Source organism: Bos indicus, chromosome 14 (genome assembly GCF_029378745.1).
Source record: "Bos indicus isolate NIAB-ARS_2022 breed Sahiwal x Tharparkar chromosome 14, NIAB-ARS_B.indTharparkar_mat_pri_1.0, whole genome shotgun sequence".
In the NCBI taxonomy this organism is placed as follows: Eukaryota; Metazoa; Chordata; class Mammalia; order Artiodactyla; family Bovidae; genus Bos; species Bos indicus.
In genome coordinates, this window is record NC_091773.1 from 31,164,183 (window position 1) to 31,182,782 (window position 18,600).

At 34.1% G+C, this 18,600-nt stretch overlaps 1 protein-coding gene across 2 annotated transcripts in view; it reads right to left on the bottom strand.

Moving 5' to 3' along the window:
- The window catches only part of MYBL1 (MYB proto-oncogene like 1), a 37,255-nt gene that overhangs the window by 4,833 nt on the left and 13,822 nt on the right, over positions 1-18,600 (bottom strand). For both annotated transcript variants that reach the window (XM_019974101.2, XM_019974100.2), the window contains exons 5-12: positions 17,546-17,766; positions 15,138-15,312; positions 12,649-12,723; positions 11,936-12,040; positions 8,597-8,830; positions 6,999-7,367; positions 4,502-4,644; positions 3,970-4,084 (exon numbers count right to left, since the gene is read on the bottom strand). In XM_019974101.2, coding sequence (XP_019829660.1) covers positions 3,970-4,084; positions 4,502-4,644; positions 6,999-7,367; positions 8,597-8,830; positions 11,936-12,040; positions 12,649-12,723; positions 15,138-15,312; positions 17,546-17,766 — 1,437 coding nt within the window. The remainder of the gene's footprint in view (positions 1-3,969; positions 4,085-4,501; positions 4,645-6,998; positions 7,368-8,596; positions 8,831-11,935; positions 12,041-12,648; positions 12,724-15,137; positions 15,313-17,545; positions 17,767-18,600) is intronic.

The following is an 18,600-nucleotide window of genomic DNA, read 5'->3' on the forward strand; positions in this document are numbered from 1 at the left end:
ACTTCCTTTTTTCTCCCCATATATAAAAACCCAACTTTTATACTTTTTCATTATTGGCATAATTTTCTCCCAGCCCCTAAAGATATAAGTTGAATAAATTAACTAATCCATTGAATGGCAAAAATAATATTGCACATTGCAAGCACTGAATGAAGTGTGCCACTTCCTTCATGGCAAAGCACTAAATAAAAGTCTTCCTTTGGGGGAACCCATATTACTTCCTATTTTCATATTCCCTATTTTTCACCTATAAGAATGCAATATAGGCATATAAAAATGCAATAATATTTTGAGACTATTTCATCATTCAGCCCACATTCAAGTTAGTTTTGTTTTTTTTTTTTGTATTCTCCCTTCCCACACTCCAGTACACACATAGACAGCCACAGACACACATGCACACACATGCTTCCTGAACACTGTGACTCAGCTCTAAGCTTAACGCTAGGTGTGGAGAGATGTTTGTCTTACCACTACATGAATTATGTAGGAATTATGTGAGTATTTGAGTATGTGAGTAAAAGCAGGAATTATGTGAGTATTTCTGTGTGTTGCTCTAAGAGCTCTTGTTTCAAGGATTATGTTTCACAGAGAACCCAGGTTATGTGTTCTTAAAAAGGAATCTGGAATCTGTTCTTTCGCCTATAAGAATGCAATATAGGCGATATTACTTTCCTATTTTTACATAAAAATAGGAAACACAGAATAAATTTGGACAACAGTAGCTCTCCTTATCCTATTTTTATTGTAGTTATTATACAGTGTGTAATTACTAGTTTGCATGTTTGTCTTACCACTACATGTGTAAGCTGTTTAAGAGCTTTTTCTTCTGTATATATCTCTCCACACCTAGCCTTAAGCTCAGAGCTGAGTCACAGTGTTCAGGAAGCACGTGTGTGTGCATGTGTGTCTGTGGCTGTCTATGTGTGTACTGGAGTGTGGGAAGGGAGAATACAAAAAAACAAACAAACAAACTTGAATGTGGGCTGAATGATGAAATAGTCTCAAAATATTATTCATTTATCTTTCTATCAAGTAACTACAGAAAGTCACTCAGTCATGTCTAACTCTCTGAGACCCCATGGACTATACAGTCCATAGAATTCTCCAGGCAAGAATACTAGAGTGGGTAGCTGTTCCCTTCTCCAGGGGATGTTCCCAACCCAGGGATCAAACCCAAGTCTCCAGCATTGCAGGCAGATTCTTTACCATCTGAGCCACCAGGGAAGCCCTCAAATAACTAAGCACACTATATAACTCAGAAAAAAATGTAAATTATATTAAGACCTACCATAGGTCTTAAGATCTACCATAACCAAGACCTGTTTAAAAAAAAAAAGTAATCAAAGCTCCACTAAACCAAAGAACAAACTGGCAGCATGTAATGACCAGCAGCTTACGTTCCCAGTCAACAAAGTTAGAGAGAATAGCATCCATACATAAACAAGATTTCACAGTACTTACAAAAACTTTAAAATGGAAACAGAATGTTTCAAGTGTTCTCATGTATAGCCTGAGACATGCAGGAATTATGTGAGTATTTCTGTGTGTTTCTCTAAGAGCTCTTGTTTTAAGGATTATGCTTCACAAAGAACACAGGTTATGTGTTCTTAAAAAGGAATCTGGAATCTGTTCTTTCGCCTATAAGAATGCAAGTGCCCTAAGATGTGGTGCATATATAATGGAATACTACTCAGCCATTAAAAAAGAAAGAAAGAAAACATCGTATACAGAACACTGATGGACTTAAGAGATTATCATACTAAGTCAAGTCAGACAGAGAAAGGCAAATACCGTCTGATATCACTTCCATATGGAATCTAAAATATGACACAAGTGAACTTATGTATGAATCAGAAACAGACTCACAGACAAAGATAACAGACCTGTGGTTGCCATGGAGGAAGAGGGGTTGGAGATGCAAAGACTGGGAATCTGGGGTTGGCAGATGCAAACTATTATATATAGAACGGATAAAAAACACGGTATAGCACATGGAACTATAATATTATTCAATATCCTGTAATAAACCATAATGGAAAAGAATGTGTATATATATGTAACTAAATCACTTTGCTGTACATCAGAAACTAACTTGACATTGTAAATCGACTATACTTCAGTTAAAAAAAGAATACAAGTGTCCTAGAAAGCCAAAGTCTAAGAAGTACATCTGATTCAAGTAAGATACATAAGAAAGCTGAATGGTTAGCACACAGCAGGTGTTCAGTAAACAACTGGAGGAATGCAAAGTCAGCTTGCTGCAAATGAGCCTGCAGATATTTTAGAAATTTTACTTACAAAATCTATACTTTCCTTTTATCTTAAATTTTTTATGAAAATGACCTATTTTGGCAATAGATAAATTCTTCCCAAACATGAACAAACTGATAGGGATTTTAGATACCTGAAACCTAATTTCTTATGCATTATTATTAAAATAACACTTTTTATTCAAAGTATCTGTTGGCGAAATGACTCTGAGGAACTGTTAGAATTTTTCAAATGTTTTCAAATTATTGCTTATTTTTAGAATTCTCAATTAGGCCACACACCCTTATAAAGGCAGGAACCACACCTGACATGTTTAACATTACATCCCCAAAAGACTAGCCCAGCAGCTGGCACCCATGAGGCACTCAGTCAGTATTTGTCAAATTCATGATTTTTTTTTAAAATGAGTAACAAAATGCTGAAACAAACTAGTTAAATCAACTAGGTAAGTCCATACAATGGAACAGTACAAAAACATTAAAAGTTATGAGATAAATGCAAGGTAATTTATTTACATGAATGCAATTTATAAATTTTAAAAGGTTACCAAAAAGTACATAATGTGATCCCACTATTATTATGTATATGCATAAAAACTAAGAAGTTTAGAGAATGCTAATTTTTTTTTTCTTATGGCAGTATATGGAGCTAAGTGGCAGAAGACTTGATCAATCCTACTACGTACCCTCTAAAAGAGTATTTCAAAATAAGGAAAAGACTAGAACACTTGAGTGCGATACATGCTTTTTCTTTTTTTTCTTTTTTCTTTTTTGATACATGCTTTTTCATAGAAAACTGATTAGATCAAGTAAACCAGAATTTATTAACTGATTTACATAACTAAAGTACCCTAGAAATGACCGTTTTAAAAATCATATTTTATTTCTAATGTACCTAATTTGTCAGAAATCTGCCTAGAATCAGAATGCTCATGGCTCACCTAAGGTACTTCAACATTGACAATATATATATGAAAGTACAGATAACACCTGCCACCTCTATTCACATACTACTACTGTTACCCATCATTATTAAAGTAGTAATACAGCAACTAAGCACATACTACTTGAATCTTAATACCAGCCCCTTTATTTCTATTATCTACCTTCATAAATAACCTGCTGGGGTGTTTTGTAATATCCACTGAATAGAAGAGGAAACTGAGCCTTAAAGAGGTATCGTGATCAGTTTCATAAATATTACTAGGAACGTGCTTATGTAATTTTGTTGTTGTTTAAATCGTTAAGTTGTGTCTGACTCCTTGTGACCCCATGGACTATGTAGCCCACCAGGCTCCTCTGTCCATGGGATTTCCCAAGCAAGAATACTGGTGTAGGTTGCCATTTCCTTCTCCGGTGCTTATGTATATCAAAATATTAAAATTATTTTATTATACTGTAGGTAACTGCTACTGAAACTACTAAAGGTAGGTTTTAGTATTAAGAAATGAGTTCTACTGACACTTGATTTGCTTTCTCTGGATGACATAAAGAAAGTGTGAATTCAAAACAAGCCAAGCAAGGGTTTATTTACAAGGAAAAAGATTAACACAAATTCAAACTTATAGGAGGTAAGTCGTTTTAATCCAGTTCATTGAACATCTTTTTTAAATGTTAAAAATCAAGGATAAAAATATCAAAATTTTTGTCTTATTAAAATTAGGAACATTTTTAAAAATAAAAGGAGTATACACACCACAATTTTAAGAGGTCCATATTTTTTCTCCTGAGCAGCAAGCGCATTCTTAAAAGGAGTAGGAGTCCTTGGTGTGGTACCCAATATAGATCTTCTAATAGTAGGTGTTCTAAACCTGTCCAATTATTCAGATATTTGTATTATAGTCAAAATTTGATTTCATGTAAGTTAAGGAAGACAAAGCCATCATAAAAGCACACACTGAATTTTTCTTGTATATATACATGCTTTAAATATTCCAAGACTTTTAAAATTTGCCTGCTTAAACTATTCTTATTCCAATCATCTTACAACAGAAAAAAGATTGATGTAGAAATAAGTACTAAAAATGTTATTTGCTTAAGATCAAACTTCTATACTACCTTTAGCTGATTTCTAGTCTCCTAGGGATAAAATTCAAGGTTATGATTTTTTTTAATTCTAAATCTCATATGAATAGGATTATGATAATATATATAAATGGACAAAAAGGTAATCTACTTTTGAAACTGCTTCCCATTTTCTTCAACACAATTATTTAGTATCTACTTACCCTACATTTTCCTTTTGATCTTTGGGGGTTGTTTCCTTATGAAGAGGAGTTGTAATGAGAACCTTCTGCCCACAAATAGGGGTTGATGTGAATGAAGGATTTTCTATATTAATTTGTTCATTTCCAGGACATGTGTTGAAAAACTAAAAAAGAGAGTGTAGAGACAATTTCTAAAATGTCAAAATCCTACACAAATATGAAACTGATTAAATTTTCAAGTTATTTCTCCACTCCTTTCAGGAAAAGATACCAATAATAATATATTTACATTCCACTCAATAAAAATAAAGTTCCAAGAGGGCAGGAAATTTTATTTTGTTCATTGCTGCCTCCCCAGCTCTTAGAACAGTTGTTTAACACCTAACAGGTATTCCAAAAATAGCCATTTAACAAAAATCCAAAAGTAACAAAACACAGTAAAAAATTTCCAAACAGTGTATCTTATCAAATGAGAATCTATAGAAGCCATAACTAGCTGCTTTGCTAAAGGTAAGTTTTGTACAATGGTATAACTGAAAAAAAGTTTTATGAATTTATTAATAAATGATCTTAAATGCTCCTTTCTATAAGAACATATAGAATTCAGAGTAAGTTTGTGCTGTGCTGTGCTTAGTCGCTCAGTTGTGTTCGACTCTTTTCGACCCCATGGACTATAGCCTGCCAGGCTCCTCTGTCCATGGGGATTCTCCAGGTAAGAATACTAGAGTGGGTTGCCATGCCCTCCTCCAGGGGATCTTCCCAACTCAGGGATCAAAACCAGGTGTCCCCAGGCAGATGCTTTACTCTCTGAGCCACCAGGAAAGCCCAAGAATACTGGAGTGGGTAGCTTATCCCTTCTCCAGAGGATCTTCCCGACCCAGGAATTGGACTGGGATCTCCTGCATTGCAGGCAGACTCTTTACTAGCTGAGCTACCAGGGAAGCCCCAGAATAAGTTTAACTAATAAGAAATACAGCTGTGTGGCAAATGTGCCTATTTAGAACACAGTTCAGAAGCTTTGAGCAGCCAAAACTGGTATCATAGAGTCCATTTTCCAAATGACACAATTTACACATTGGATTTTAACTTACATACAATTGTGAAATACTAATTTTTTTTGGAACCAACAGATTAGAAGCAATCATAAGAAAAAGTAGAAACTGCTTTAAGGCTACTTATAACTGAAATGAGTTCTAGCTCTATCACTTCTGATGCCTGCAAGTCACAGTATAAAATCCAAGTTCTTTGCTATGGAATATACATTCTTTATGGGCTTCCCAGGTGGCTCCAGTCGTAAAGAACCCACCTGCCAATGCAGGGGATGCAGAAGACTTGGGTTCAATCCTTGGGTTGGGAAGATCCCCTGGGGGAGGAAATGGCAACCCACTTCAGTATTCTTGCCTGGAGAATCCCATCGACAGAGCAGCCTGGTATACTACAGTCCACGGGGCACAGAGTCAGACACAACTGAAGTGACTTAGCACACCTCAGCACATCACATGGTCTTTATAATCATGCCTCAGCTTCTCAGCCACTTTTCATCTTAGAATTTACTCAACAAAAATTGCAGGTATGCAAAACTCCAAAAACAAAACTGCTAGTATGCTCAACCCAGGTTCACTTTCCTCAGGACACTTTGTAACTTCTGAGGGTGCACTGGGGGTGGGTGGTAAATTTTCAGAGAAAACAGTGGCTGTGTAGTTACTGCCAGATATTCATCTTCCCAGCATCAAAATATACCTCCAATAATATCCCAACAGCCTCCAAGTTTACTTGGCCATTAAACTTCCTTCTTCTTCCATAAAACTTTTTCACCTCTGTCAATATACTTTAAGCAAATACCAGCTTCATCTCTTTCTTACTGATCTTGGACAAATTGCTTAACTTCTGAATTTCATTCTAACTACCTCCAGAGGTTTTTTTGAAAGAGCATTAACTAAGATACTATAAGAAAAGCATTTAGCATACAGCCTGGAATATGGTGTTCATTAAGACAGACAGTATTATAAAATCAAAGAAACAGTTTGCCCCGATATAAGTATCTGCTGCTTAAAGATATAACTACAGGAGAAAGCAGGTTAATTCCTGACATCCCTAGATGACCTTCTGACACATGAAATTCTTCTAAGAAGCAGTTGTCTAGGAATATATACCTGGTACTTCTTGAATAGTCAGTCAGGAAACTGGCTCTCTGTCTCAGTTCTGCCATTAGATAACTGTGGGCAAGGCATTTTTCCTTTCTGGGCCTACTTCCCGATGAGTTCTACAAACACGTGGAACTACGTATCTAAGACATCCCTTTCAGCTCTAAACACTGTAAGATAAAATGCAACTACTTCACTTCCCGGGATGCTTTTCTGATTTATCCCAGCTCAGCACTCTCCTATATACATCTGATTACAGTATACATTTTGATGTGTTACTAAAGCAATGAACTAAATGCTAGTATGGATATCCAAGATCTAATTCAATCGAGCTCATCAACAGTTGAAAACATGAACAAAAACGACACGACTACCTGTGAAGGAGAAAATGGTAGTGTTTTCACCGGTGTGTGCTTTAGTGCTGTGTGACCACCGTCGTTGAATGAGCTGTCGCCAAGCTCGCTGCCCGGGGACTGGCCCACTCGCATTCTTCTCTTCTTTCTGAGGATGGTTGGTGGAGTGCTAAACTTAGCCACACTTGGGGAGGTCAAAGGAACAGCCTCGCCGTCTGCCCCATTACAACCGTTTCTTTTCCCTTCGAGTACAAGACTGACGTTAAACTGACATTCCATGGCACCTTCGTTGTGCTGAATTCGCATTAGTTTAACTGGGGTGGACTTGACAGGCGAAGCAGCAGCATCAGAAAGATCGAAGCTAGTAACATCACTCCATGCTACAGGATCCTGCAACAGATTAAATTCTTAACTAAAGTTATTAATATTATAACCTGGTTACGTCTAGTCTTGAACATAGGATGATGATTTCCAGAGTTAATTAACTACCCATTTTTATCCATAGAAATAGGCTTTCCTTGGTTCCTCTTTTTTTTTAAGCAAGACCATCTGAGAGGAACAGATTATGGTTTTACTACAACTCCAATTTGGAACATTTCAAAATAACACTTCATCTAATTCAGTAGCTGAAGCTTATTACCAAACTACTTCAAATGAAAGGAACAAATTACATTATTTTCATAAAACAGTATAGTTTGTCATAAAATTCCACATTCTATTCTATCAGAAAACTTTACTCTCTATTCTACATCTACATAATCATTTGGTAATATGTATGGCTTCCCTGGTGGCTCAGATGGTAAAGAATTTGTCTGAAATGCAGGAGACCTGGGTCAGATCCCCGGGTCAGAAAGATACCCTGGAGAACGAAACGGCAACCCACTCCAGTATTCTTGCCTGGAGAATCCCATGGACAGAGGAGCCTAGAGGGTTACAGGCCATGCGGTCGCAAAGAGTCAGAGACGACTAAGTGACTGACACACACACACACACACAAACACATATGGAGTATCTTCAAAGTGGTCACACACTGTGATTCAAAAATTCAATTTAACCTAAGGACATAATCATGGTTTTGCACAAAGCTTTTTACACATATTCTTTAATTTGTAATACTGAAAGAACAACACCAGATAAATATCCAATAATAACAGTACGTTTGGTAAATAAAATTTGCTACATTTATATGATAGAATACCATCAAACCATTTATATTCAAGTTTAAAAACAAGTTAAGAAAACAGGGACATGATCACGGTATAATGTGGGAAAAAAATTCACAAGCATTAGTGCACATCTGAGTTTAAAAATACATGCATGCGTATGTTTTATATGTATAGAACAGAGCCTGAAAGGAAATACATCAAATTAACTCTAGATTTATGGAGGGTTTTCATTTTCTTCTTTAATTTTCTCTACTTTCCAACTATCTCAACTTGTATAATAAATACATACATATATTTTTTTGCCAAAAACCACTGCAAAATATCAGAACAGAATTAACCATTAACAAGGTAATGTGCAACATAAAATTGGTGAGTATCCATTAAACTGTTTCTGAATATGAAACCACATATCTAAAATTGAGCTTTTTGATAATTTCACAATTTCAAACTTACAGATTCAATAAGTTCGAGAGTTTCTGCAAATTCTGGGATGGTCTGTAGAGAGGACAGCACAGCGTTTGCCTCCACGGCCAGGAACTTTGTAGGTGAGTTCTGCTGAGCAGACACAGTCTGATTTTCATCCATACTGTAAAACTCACTAGCGTGCTCCTCGAGGCTATTTAGAGTATTAGACATGCTGTCATCCATGAGGAAACTACCAGGCCAGCTAGAAAAGCTTCCAGGTTGCTGAAAATACAGAAGAAATCTGAACATTACTTTTCATTCCCAACCTAGGCAAAAATGTGGATTTTTAAGTATGAATTTTTCTAGGACAATATACTTTGCAACATTTCAGCTAAAAATATAGTAGCAAATATACCATCTTTCCTTAAAATTGACCCCAAATTTTTTAAAATTAAACCTCATGTTGACTATATTTCTTTTGTCTAACTCACATTTTTTTTTTAAACCTATAAAGTCATGGTGAGATAAAACTAGTATATATATACTACAAAATAAGGTCCAAACTCCTAGAATCTGACTTTTCTCTACCTTTCAAACTTCATCTCCCAACACAAGCCCTCTTCCCAGGGAATACGGAATACCCAACTGTAGTACCTGCAGTTTCTGCTGAGTTTCGGTCTTTTACGCTAGAAAAAGGGAGCATTCTCTTTATCTAGAAGGCTCAACCTACTGACCAGGAAAAATTCCTATTCCTCATTGAAGATACAGTTCAAATACTGGGAAGTACTCCATCCTATTATACACTATTAACTGTTCTGTTTATAATAATGTCCAAGTTCATCTCTTTTGCTAATATATATTCACCGCCTGTCTTTCAAGACTAAGCTCAAATAGGAATTCTTCCAGGGAACCCTTCTGACTACCTAAATCTCAATCTTCTATGAACTCCCATAAAACTGTGTGACTTATTTTATCACACTGTTTCCCCACTGCAAAGTAAATCCTTTGAATTCAGGGACTGTGCCATTTTTCTTGATCTCGCTAGAGATGTACACTGGCCAATTTACTTATCTTTTTAGCCTAGTTTTCTAGTGTCTCATAACGAAAAACAAGAAGTGAGATCTTGAAGACCCATGATTAAGAAACAAAACATAATCTGAGAACTGTTAAGAATGGCAGATTCTAAGAGCTTCCATCATTAGGAAAAAAAGGTTTTTTTCCTTTGTCTTTTTGTTTTCTTTTGGTTTCTATATTAGACAATGGATGTTCACTAAACTTAACAATATGTAAGTAAAATCAAGATGCTGTACACGTTAAGCTTATACAGAGCTATACTTAAAAAAAATAGGAAAAAACCAAGAAGCAACAGGATGTAAAGTGTACAGCATGGTCCAAAGAACCCTCTGAGGTGATGAAAATGTTCTGCATTGGAGGCTGCTCAACATGGGCGCCACCAGCCATAAGAGCAGCAACAATGTGGCTACTGCAACTGAGGAGCTGAATTTTTAAATTTTGAATTAAATGTGGCTAATAGCTACCATATCTTAGAGAACATATTGCTCAGTCCATTGGAAGCACTCCAATAAACAGTACCTATGACTATTAAAATTAAAAATCACTAGAATGTAGTAGATATTTACAACAGCAAAATGTTAAGTCTCGAGTTAAGGTGAAAAAATAACTTTCCAGCATTGTTTCAAAACAAGTTCCATCTATTTTAAAGAGTCCTATAAATAAAAGAAATTAAAGCAATCTTATTTCACTAGCATAGCCACCTTCTGAGTTTACAATCACTTTTTGGAGATAACTTCCACACCATATGCATTTCAACTTAGTTTTCAGGCAGGAAAAAGATTCAAAGAGGGAGCTTACTAGGCCCACTGGCAAAACGATAGATTTTTTGTAATCGCATACATCTGATTCTGAATACCTAGCAATTAATTTCCAGAGTTAATACAAGGATTACCAGGAATACATCTAGCACATCTACAACAGTGGAATATAATGAATACTCAGAAAAATGGCAATCATTATACCACATAATTGTCTAGAATAAATACTTTATATGAGTATAGAATCTGTCATACTGGGTGCAGTAATGTCCCTCTAAAATCACCAATCTCCTTATTCAACCAGATCTTTATGACAGTGGATTTTAGATAGCAAGTCTAAAAAAAATAATTAGTAACTTTCTCCCTTTTTAATGCAAAATAGCAATTCTTTTAGTTAATTATATTTTCCTATTAAATTACAAAATTACACTATTATCAAAAATTTTAAATATGCTTAAACCTGAATATATTATCTATAAATGTGGACCCTCTAATCATGGTTATTTATTTGCAGTTTCTTAATAAATCTGAAATTAACTTTAAGTATACTTCAGGTATCCCTACTTGCCCATGGTATTTGTAGTTTCAAAATAAAAATTACTTTTCCCATGGTATTTATCTCATCTACTACAATTAACAAATGTCATTTTTATTAATACCATCTGAAATGATTTAAAGACATCACCAGTTGCCTCATAATACTATTTCAAGCCCTGAGGTTATTCTATTTAGTAATTTTGTATTAGTTCCCAGTCACTCTAAATATAGTGTCCCCTGACTCGGCCCCAGATCAAGAAAAACACTTTCCTAAATGTAAAAAATACCAGGATATTAAACTTTCAAAATTGTCATTTAAATACAAACTTTTTTTCTTCCTAGCACAGCCTGTTTAACTTAGCTAGAATCATTATCATTTATCCTGATTTAATATTCATAGTTGTTCTCATCAACCAAATCTCAGACAATACTTTTCATACCTGATAACCAAAACCCACTTCCACTGAAAGATTTCTTTAGACAGCATAAAACCTAAATGTTCCCTTTTCCTATATTTAAAATATTATTACTTTTTCCAATTTACTGAATTTGTGTTCTAATACAGTAGACAAGAAAACATTTTCAAAGGGAGAATAAAAATAATTTTGAAGCACAGAAATCTCTCTACATATCTAATTAAATTCCTTAAGTTTCTTTTTTTTTTCTATTAAGGCCATTATCACATGGAATGTCTAATAGAAAACAAAGCCTAATTAATCCACACATTTTCACAAATACACATATTGAAGATTATATCTTGTTTGTTTGATATTATCAAGAAGCATCTTAATACAAAACACTGTAAAGTATGTTCCAAGAGATGCACGTCAAAAACAGGCAACTTCAAAGTTGCAAATTAGAAAAACTATTTTCAGTCCGTACTAAAATCTGGAATCACAATGAATATGCTTTCTACTTGCTGGCATATAAAAGTCAGTGCTGATTAAAACTATAAAAGCATATAAAGCACATAAAAGATTCTAACAATAAAATCTAAACACTTTAGATTATTTCTTACTGATGGAACTCGTTTTCTTCTAACTTCATTCTCAGCCGACATAAGAAGCAACTCAAGTTCCTTTATTTTTTTTTCCTTATCAGGATCTTCATCTACAAAGGGTTGCTAAAATGAGTTAAACAAAAGAGAAAAAACAGATTATTTACAAAATTGCTTTTTTATTATTATTAATGTTCTCAGTTTTATTTTCTTTTATGCAACATAAAGTCTATTCTAATAAAGCTTAATACTACAAAATCCCAAATACTCAGTATCACACTTCTTCTGGGACCTAAAGAGGTGCTGGTAAATATTTTCAATTTAACAGAAAGGACTTGGGAAATTTAAATGCATGAAAAAACTTACACTATATCATCTAATCAATTTAAAAACTTATGTGTGGAATTTGTTTTAATTTATTGAATCTGAACACATACATTCTATCCAGTTTAGTAAAAATATGTTCATTCATAACTTGAATGTTCTAAGTTAGAAGAATGAAAGAACCACCTCACTGGTGTTGTGAACTACTTTACATTGGTACAGTTTATATTTCTCAAACACACTTAAAGACTTTCTCCTTTAATGTTATAATACTCAAAATAAGTAGATCAGATAGTATTGCTTTTGCCGCAATTTTATAGATGAGCAACAGGCGCTATTAGAATTTGAAACTGTTTGAGTGTTTGTTTCCTTTGGGGTTTGTTTTTGTTTTTTAATAAATAAAAAGTTACCTGAATAAAGGCAGAAGAAGCCTGAACATGTTCTACACAATTGCCTTCAGGTGATACATACTGATAGCCTGGGATCTAAAAAAGTAATTTAAAATTAATATTATTTATATCATATAACATATGATATTATATGTTTTAATATATAACATGATATACATTATGATATATATAACATATATATATCATATATAACATATGATATAACATATAACACTATAAATTTTTAAAAATCTGAGGCAAAGACAAAAGCTGAATAAAATATCAACATGGAACAGTAGCTCTGTTAACTTTGAGTATTTACACATATAGTAATTTCTTAAGAGCTCCATCTTATTCTTAAAATCTATTGACTAAAAGGCATAACTCTTAGCAAAGACCTATTTTCCCCTAAATGAAATATGAGAATTACTTGGACTAGATTTATCACCCAATCAGTCTACTTATTATCTACAATATCTACCTAGTGTTTTTTAAAATCTGCTATTAAAGGATTGCTCTATCTCCTGGAGAAGACAAAGTATTTGTGTTTTATCATTCAGGGCAAAGGACTGATTGGTCCATATGAAGCACTTACGCAGCTGGAGACTAAAGCAAGTCTTCAATATTCACATCTCCTACTCCTACCACCTCCCCCCCCATGCCAATCTCAGTATAGGAAGATATGAAAACAGAGGCTGCTTCTATTATTTGTCTCAGAAAAACAATCAGAATCACTCATGTATTTTCAATACTTTGACAATAGACAATGAATTATTCTGTCTCTTTTCTAAAGAATCTGTAATAAAGTTTTTGAAGTTGCATGCAAATTTAGTGTGCAGTGGTAGGGAGAAATTTGAGAAGAACCTCATAAGATTTTTTAAAACCTTAAAATCTAATAAATATAAATAGGAAATTGTCTATCTTCCATAATGGCCTATGTAAATCACTAATGCAGAAGCATTATGTATAACTTCTAACACAGAACTTAATTTTTACATTTGATTAATATCAGTTATTGCTCAACTTCCAATGAATTAGAAACATCTTTCTCAAACTTTTCATTTTAACCTGTGACAGTACTTCATACCAATCCATTTTTTTCTTTCAAGTCAAAATTAGAATTAGCTTTTCAGCAGTTTAAATAACTTGAACTATGAATACACAAATCTTTCAAGAATCATTCAAAGGTAAATAATTCTTAAAGTACAAGAAATACTCTCACATTCTAATATATTCTGATTGAGCGTATTAAACACTCAATTGGCCCCAAATAATTTAAAAAATTATCCTGTGAGTTAAAAAAAATAAATTTAAAGATAATCTTTAAGGCAGAAGCAGAATGTTCCAGTTTATGCTGCTGAAATTTAGGACTCTAAAGAAAAATGTAAAGAGACAACAGAAATCTTAAGGTACTAAGTATCAGCAGATAACTGTACTGTCTTTGCAAGTTTTCCTATTTGTAAATTAAGATGTCACTACCTTTTTAAAGAGGTTCTTTGAAAATTATGTCTAAAAAAAAATAATGTCCATTTAGTGGAATAAAGTTAAATCTGGAATAAAATTAATAAAATTAAATACTAACCACAGATTGTTAACCACAAGCCAAAATTTATCTTGCAGTAGATACTTTTAAGCCCTGACTTAATCTTTACATTCTATGTGACAAAAATTAAGAACTGCTCAACATGAAAAATGGGACAGACAAGTAAACAGGGAAAAGGTAAAACAAAGCTCATGAAAACTCCTCATTTCTTGCAGGTAGGAAAATGCTTTGAAAGGAAAACAGAGCCTGCCCTATGATGAACGTGGGTAATCTGCAATGAACCGGTCTAAACAAAGGCTGAATTCACTCTATCAGCTAAGTGATGAGGGAACAGCAAAGCTGAATGCCAAAGAACCAATTATTTACCACACACTCGTAAATGATGGCTTGAAATATTTTTGACTGTTCTCTCCTTTAAACCATTATTTATATACACTCACCTTTTACAGGCAAGCTATACTACAATCACGCTAAAAATTTTTTAAAAGAAAACTTAATCAATATTAAAGCACAAATGATCATTAGCTTTGAATCATGAAGATTCAGAGAATGACAGGAAATGTACATACTAAGTTTCATAATTAGATACTGTAAAAATGATATATAAAAGGAAATATTTTAATGAATTTGTTCCCAAAATATTTACCAATCAAAACAAGCAGAGATAAACTTCCACTAATGGAGAAAGAAATGGCAACCCACTCCAGTATTCTTGCCTGCAGAATCCCATGGACAGAGGAGCCTGGCAGGCTACAGTCCATGGGGTTTCAGAGAGTCGGACATGACTTAGCGACTAAACAACAACAACAATGGTTTAACAGCTAGTAATGGTATATTTTTTCATTTTGGAAATTTAAATGTCTGTTTCTCTTAATATATTTTGTTTTTATCCTACTAAGAAACTAAACACCTTCCCAAAGAGCAACTAAAAAAGATATTTAAACAAAAAAGTATTAAAAATATGTGCCTGAACAGGTATGTAAAATTGATTCTGGGTTTGCAAATGGTCCATAGTTGCACAAGGTTTGTGTTGAAGTTTAGATGAAGATCGTTCTGATTTTATTCCATCTTGTAAGTAGCCTTCCTGCTCCACTTTTCTCCGCATAGTAGAATTCCAATGATTTTTGATAGAATTATCAGTCCTAAGAAATTAAAGTGTATATTTTAAAAAGAAAAAGAGGACTCCATAGATTTTTAACACCATATAAAGTATACAAAGTACTTAAATTTTTACAACTGGTAAAATTAGATACTTTTTTAAATTAAAAAAATATACTGTATGTCTGTATGTCAAATACATTTCTAAACACTGGAGATAAGGCAATAAGATAAAGTCCCAGCTCTCTTGGGGCTTACATCTTCACAGGAAGCATGGTAGCAGGGAAGGAGGGAAGAAAAGAAAAACAAAAAAAATAAATAAGAAGAAAATCATAGAACAGTCTTTTGGACTCTGTGGGAGAGGGAGAGGGTGGGATGATTTGGGAGAATGGCATTGAAACATGTATAATATCATATATGAAACGAGTCGCCAGTCCAGGTTTGATGCACGATACTGGATGCTTGGGGCTGGTGCACTGGGATGACCCAGAGGGATGGTACGGGGAGGGAGGAGGGTTCAGGATGGGGAACACATGTATACCTGTGGCGGATTCATATTGATATATGGCAAAACCAATACAATATTGTAAAATTTAAAAATAAAAAAAAGAAAAACAGTGCAATGCAGATCATTTAAAGTAATAAGAGAAAGTGAGTAACTACAGTAATTTTGATTTTGAGCAATTTTGAGGGGACAGTGAAGCTAAAATCTGAAGGACAAGAATGAACTAGTCATACAAGAACAGAAAAAAAAATTAAAAAGAGCATTCCAGATAAAGAGCATAACAAGGGCAAAAGCCTTGAAGCCAAGATCAAATATGGTCATAAAAAGACAGAATTCCAGTATTCATCTTCATTTCTTATCAACAAAACTCCTATGGAAGAAAAAGTTCATTGGCTCCCCTTTTACCTAAGTCCCCCTTGTAAAAATGGAAGCCTTCAACCTACAGCTACTTATAGTATACATTTTAAAAAATACACATTTACTGAGAACCTACTTTATGCTAAGCATTAAGCTACCGTTCTATGGATAGTAAACATGTATCAAAGACTGAAAACATGAGAAGTTCCTCAACCAGCTTCAGTAACTTAGATAAAAAAACTTAACACTAATTTCTCTAAGACAAATATTGCTCTGCAATATATTGCTCTACATTATTTCACAAGTATATGAAGATTAATTAAGAATATATAGAATATAGTGCTCTATCTCCAAGTTCCATCAGGAAAGGAGCTCAACTTTAGCTGACCTGATTCCAAGTTGTAAAACTACCTTCTAACAAAAAGATACGAGAAGTCTGTTTTTCCTTTACATAAAGCCAATAATTGACAACAGATGGGCACTCCAATTGCTAGGTAAATATAGGATGAACTACATGAAATAAAATGGTGCTATCAAGTCTTCTGACTTAGGACTAAATATTATCTTGAGAACCTACATGAAATGGATCATATCTGCTTGGTTATGTGGGTGAAGGTGAGATTTATCTTTTTTTTTTCAGTCTCTTATCAGATTGCCTATGATGGGCATCACATTCTGAGTTAATGTTTATTCAACAATAAAAGTATTTTATTTCTGTAAAAAAAAGGATACATGTAAATGCATTTAATTAACTACTATGTACTACACAGAGACTACAACAATAAAAAACAAGTGCATACCTTCTGAGTAATGGATTTTCCCAAAATTGCTGGTCTACTGTACTACAAATGGCTAGGAAGCATCTGAACCAATGCAATGTATAGTGTATATGTAGCCCATCACTGCTCCTGATGGAAACTCCATATTTTAGCCACATGGATATATATATACTACTCAGGATCTAAAGCACTGTTTAAGAACTGAATTTTCTCTAATGCACTTTCAGAGCAATTTATTTCAGCCAGTGTATTTGTTATTCTCTGGTCTTATGCAAAGAATCCAATATGAAAGAAATCTCTTCAACTTAGATTCCATTACAGCTTAGTTTGTAAAAAGACTGCTTGATTGGCACTGATATGTAACCATAATTTGGGGGAGTGCATTAAATGTTTACATAATCTAAAGGTCTATCATTTTGTTGCACAAATTACTGCTATAAAATATTTTGTTAAAAAAGTAATTATATTCCTTCCCACAAAATATACTACAAATATCACAAAGGTTTGCTTGTATTCTGCAGTCTAAATTTTAATTATAAATAAAAGTCATGGGGTACCTATAAATATATTTAATAGTAACCATAATAAAGATCAAGTTTAAAGTACAGGAAAATATATATTCATTTGTATAAGTACCTTCCAGGAAGTAGTTTGGCAATTTCTGCCCAACGATTTCCCAACCGCTTATGTGCTTCATAGATAATCCTGTCCTCCTCTTCTGTCCAGGATGACTTCTTTACCTCAGGATTCAGATGATTATGCCATCTTTCTCTACACTGCTTGCCTATTCTTCCTTTTAAATGTTTTGCAATTAAAGACCATCTTTTTGGCCCATATTTCTGAACTAATTCAATAACCTAAGAAAAAGAAAAAGAAAGTTTAAAAAGTATGATTTTTTAAAAAATAAATAAGTCATGCGGATATACTGTACTATACAGTACAGTAGCTATAGTTAGTAATACTGTATTGCATATTGAAAGCTGCTAAGAGAGTAGATCTGAAAAGTTCTTACCACAAGAAAAAATATGAATAACTATGTACAGGGATAGATATTAATGAGATTTGCAGTGGTCTAGAAAACTCAGCAGTGGCCATAGGACAGGAAAAGGTCAGTTATCATTCCAATCCCAAAGAAAGACAATACCAAAGAATGTTCAAACTACTGCACAATTGCACTCATCTCACAACAAAGTAATGTTCAAAATTCTCCAAGCCAGGCTTTAATAGTACATGAACTGTGAACTTTCAGATGTTCAAGGTGGATTTAGAAAAGGCAGAGGAACCAGAGATCAAACTGCCAACATCCACTGGATCATCGAAAAAGCAAGCAAATTCCAGAAAAACATCTACTTTTGCTTTATTGACTACGCCAAAGCCTTTGACTGTGTGGATCACAACGAACTGTGGGAAATTCTTAAAGAGATGGGAATATCAGATCACCTGACCTGCCTCCTGAGAAATCTGTATGCAGGTCAAGAAACAACAGTTAGAACTGGAGATGGAACAACAGACTGGTTCCAAATGGGGAAAGGAGTAGGTCAAGGCTGTATACTGTCACCCTGCTTATTTAACTTATATGCAGAGTACATCATATGAAATGCTGGGCTGGTTGAAGCACAAGATGGAATCAAGATTGCTGGGAGAAATATCAGTAACCTCAGACAAGCAGATGACACCACCCTTATGGCAGA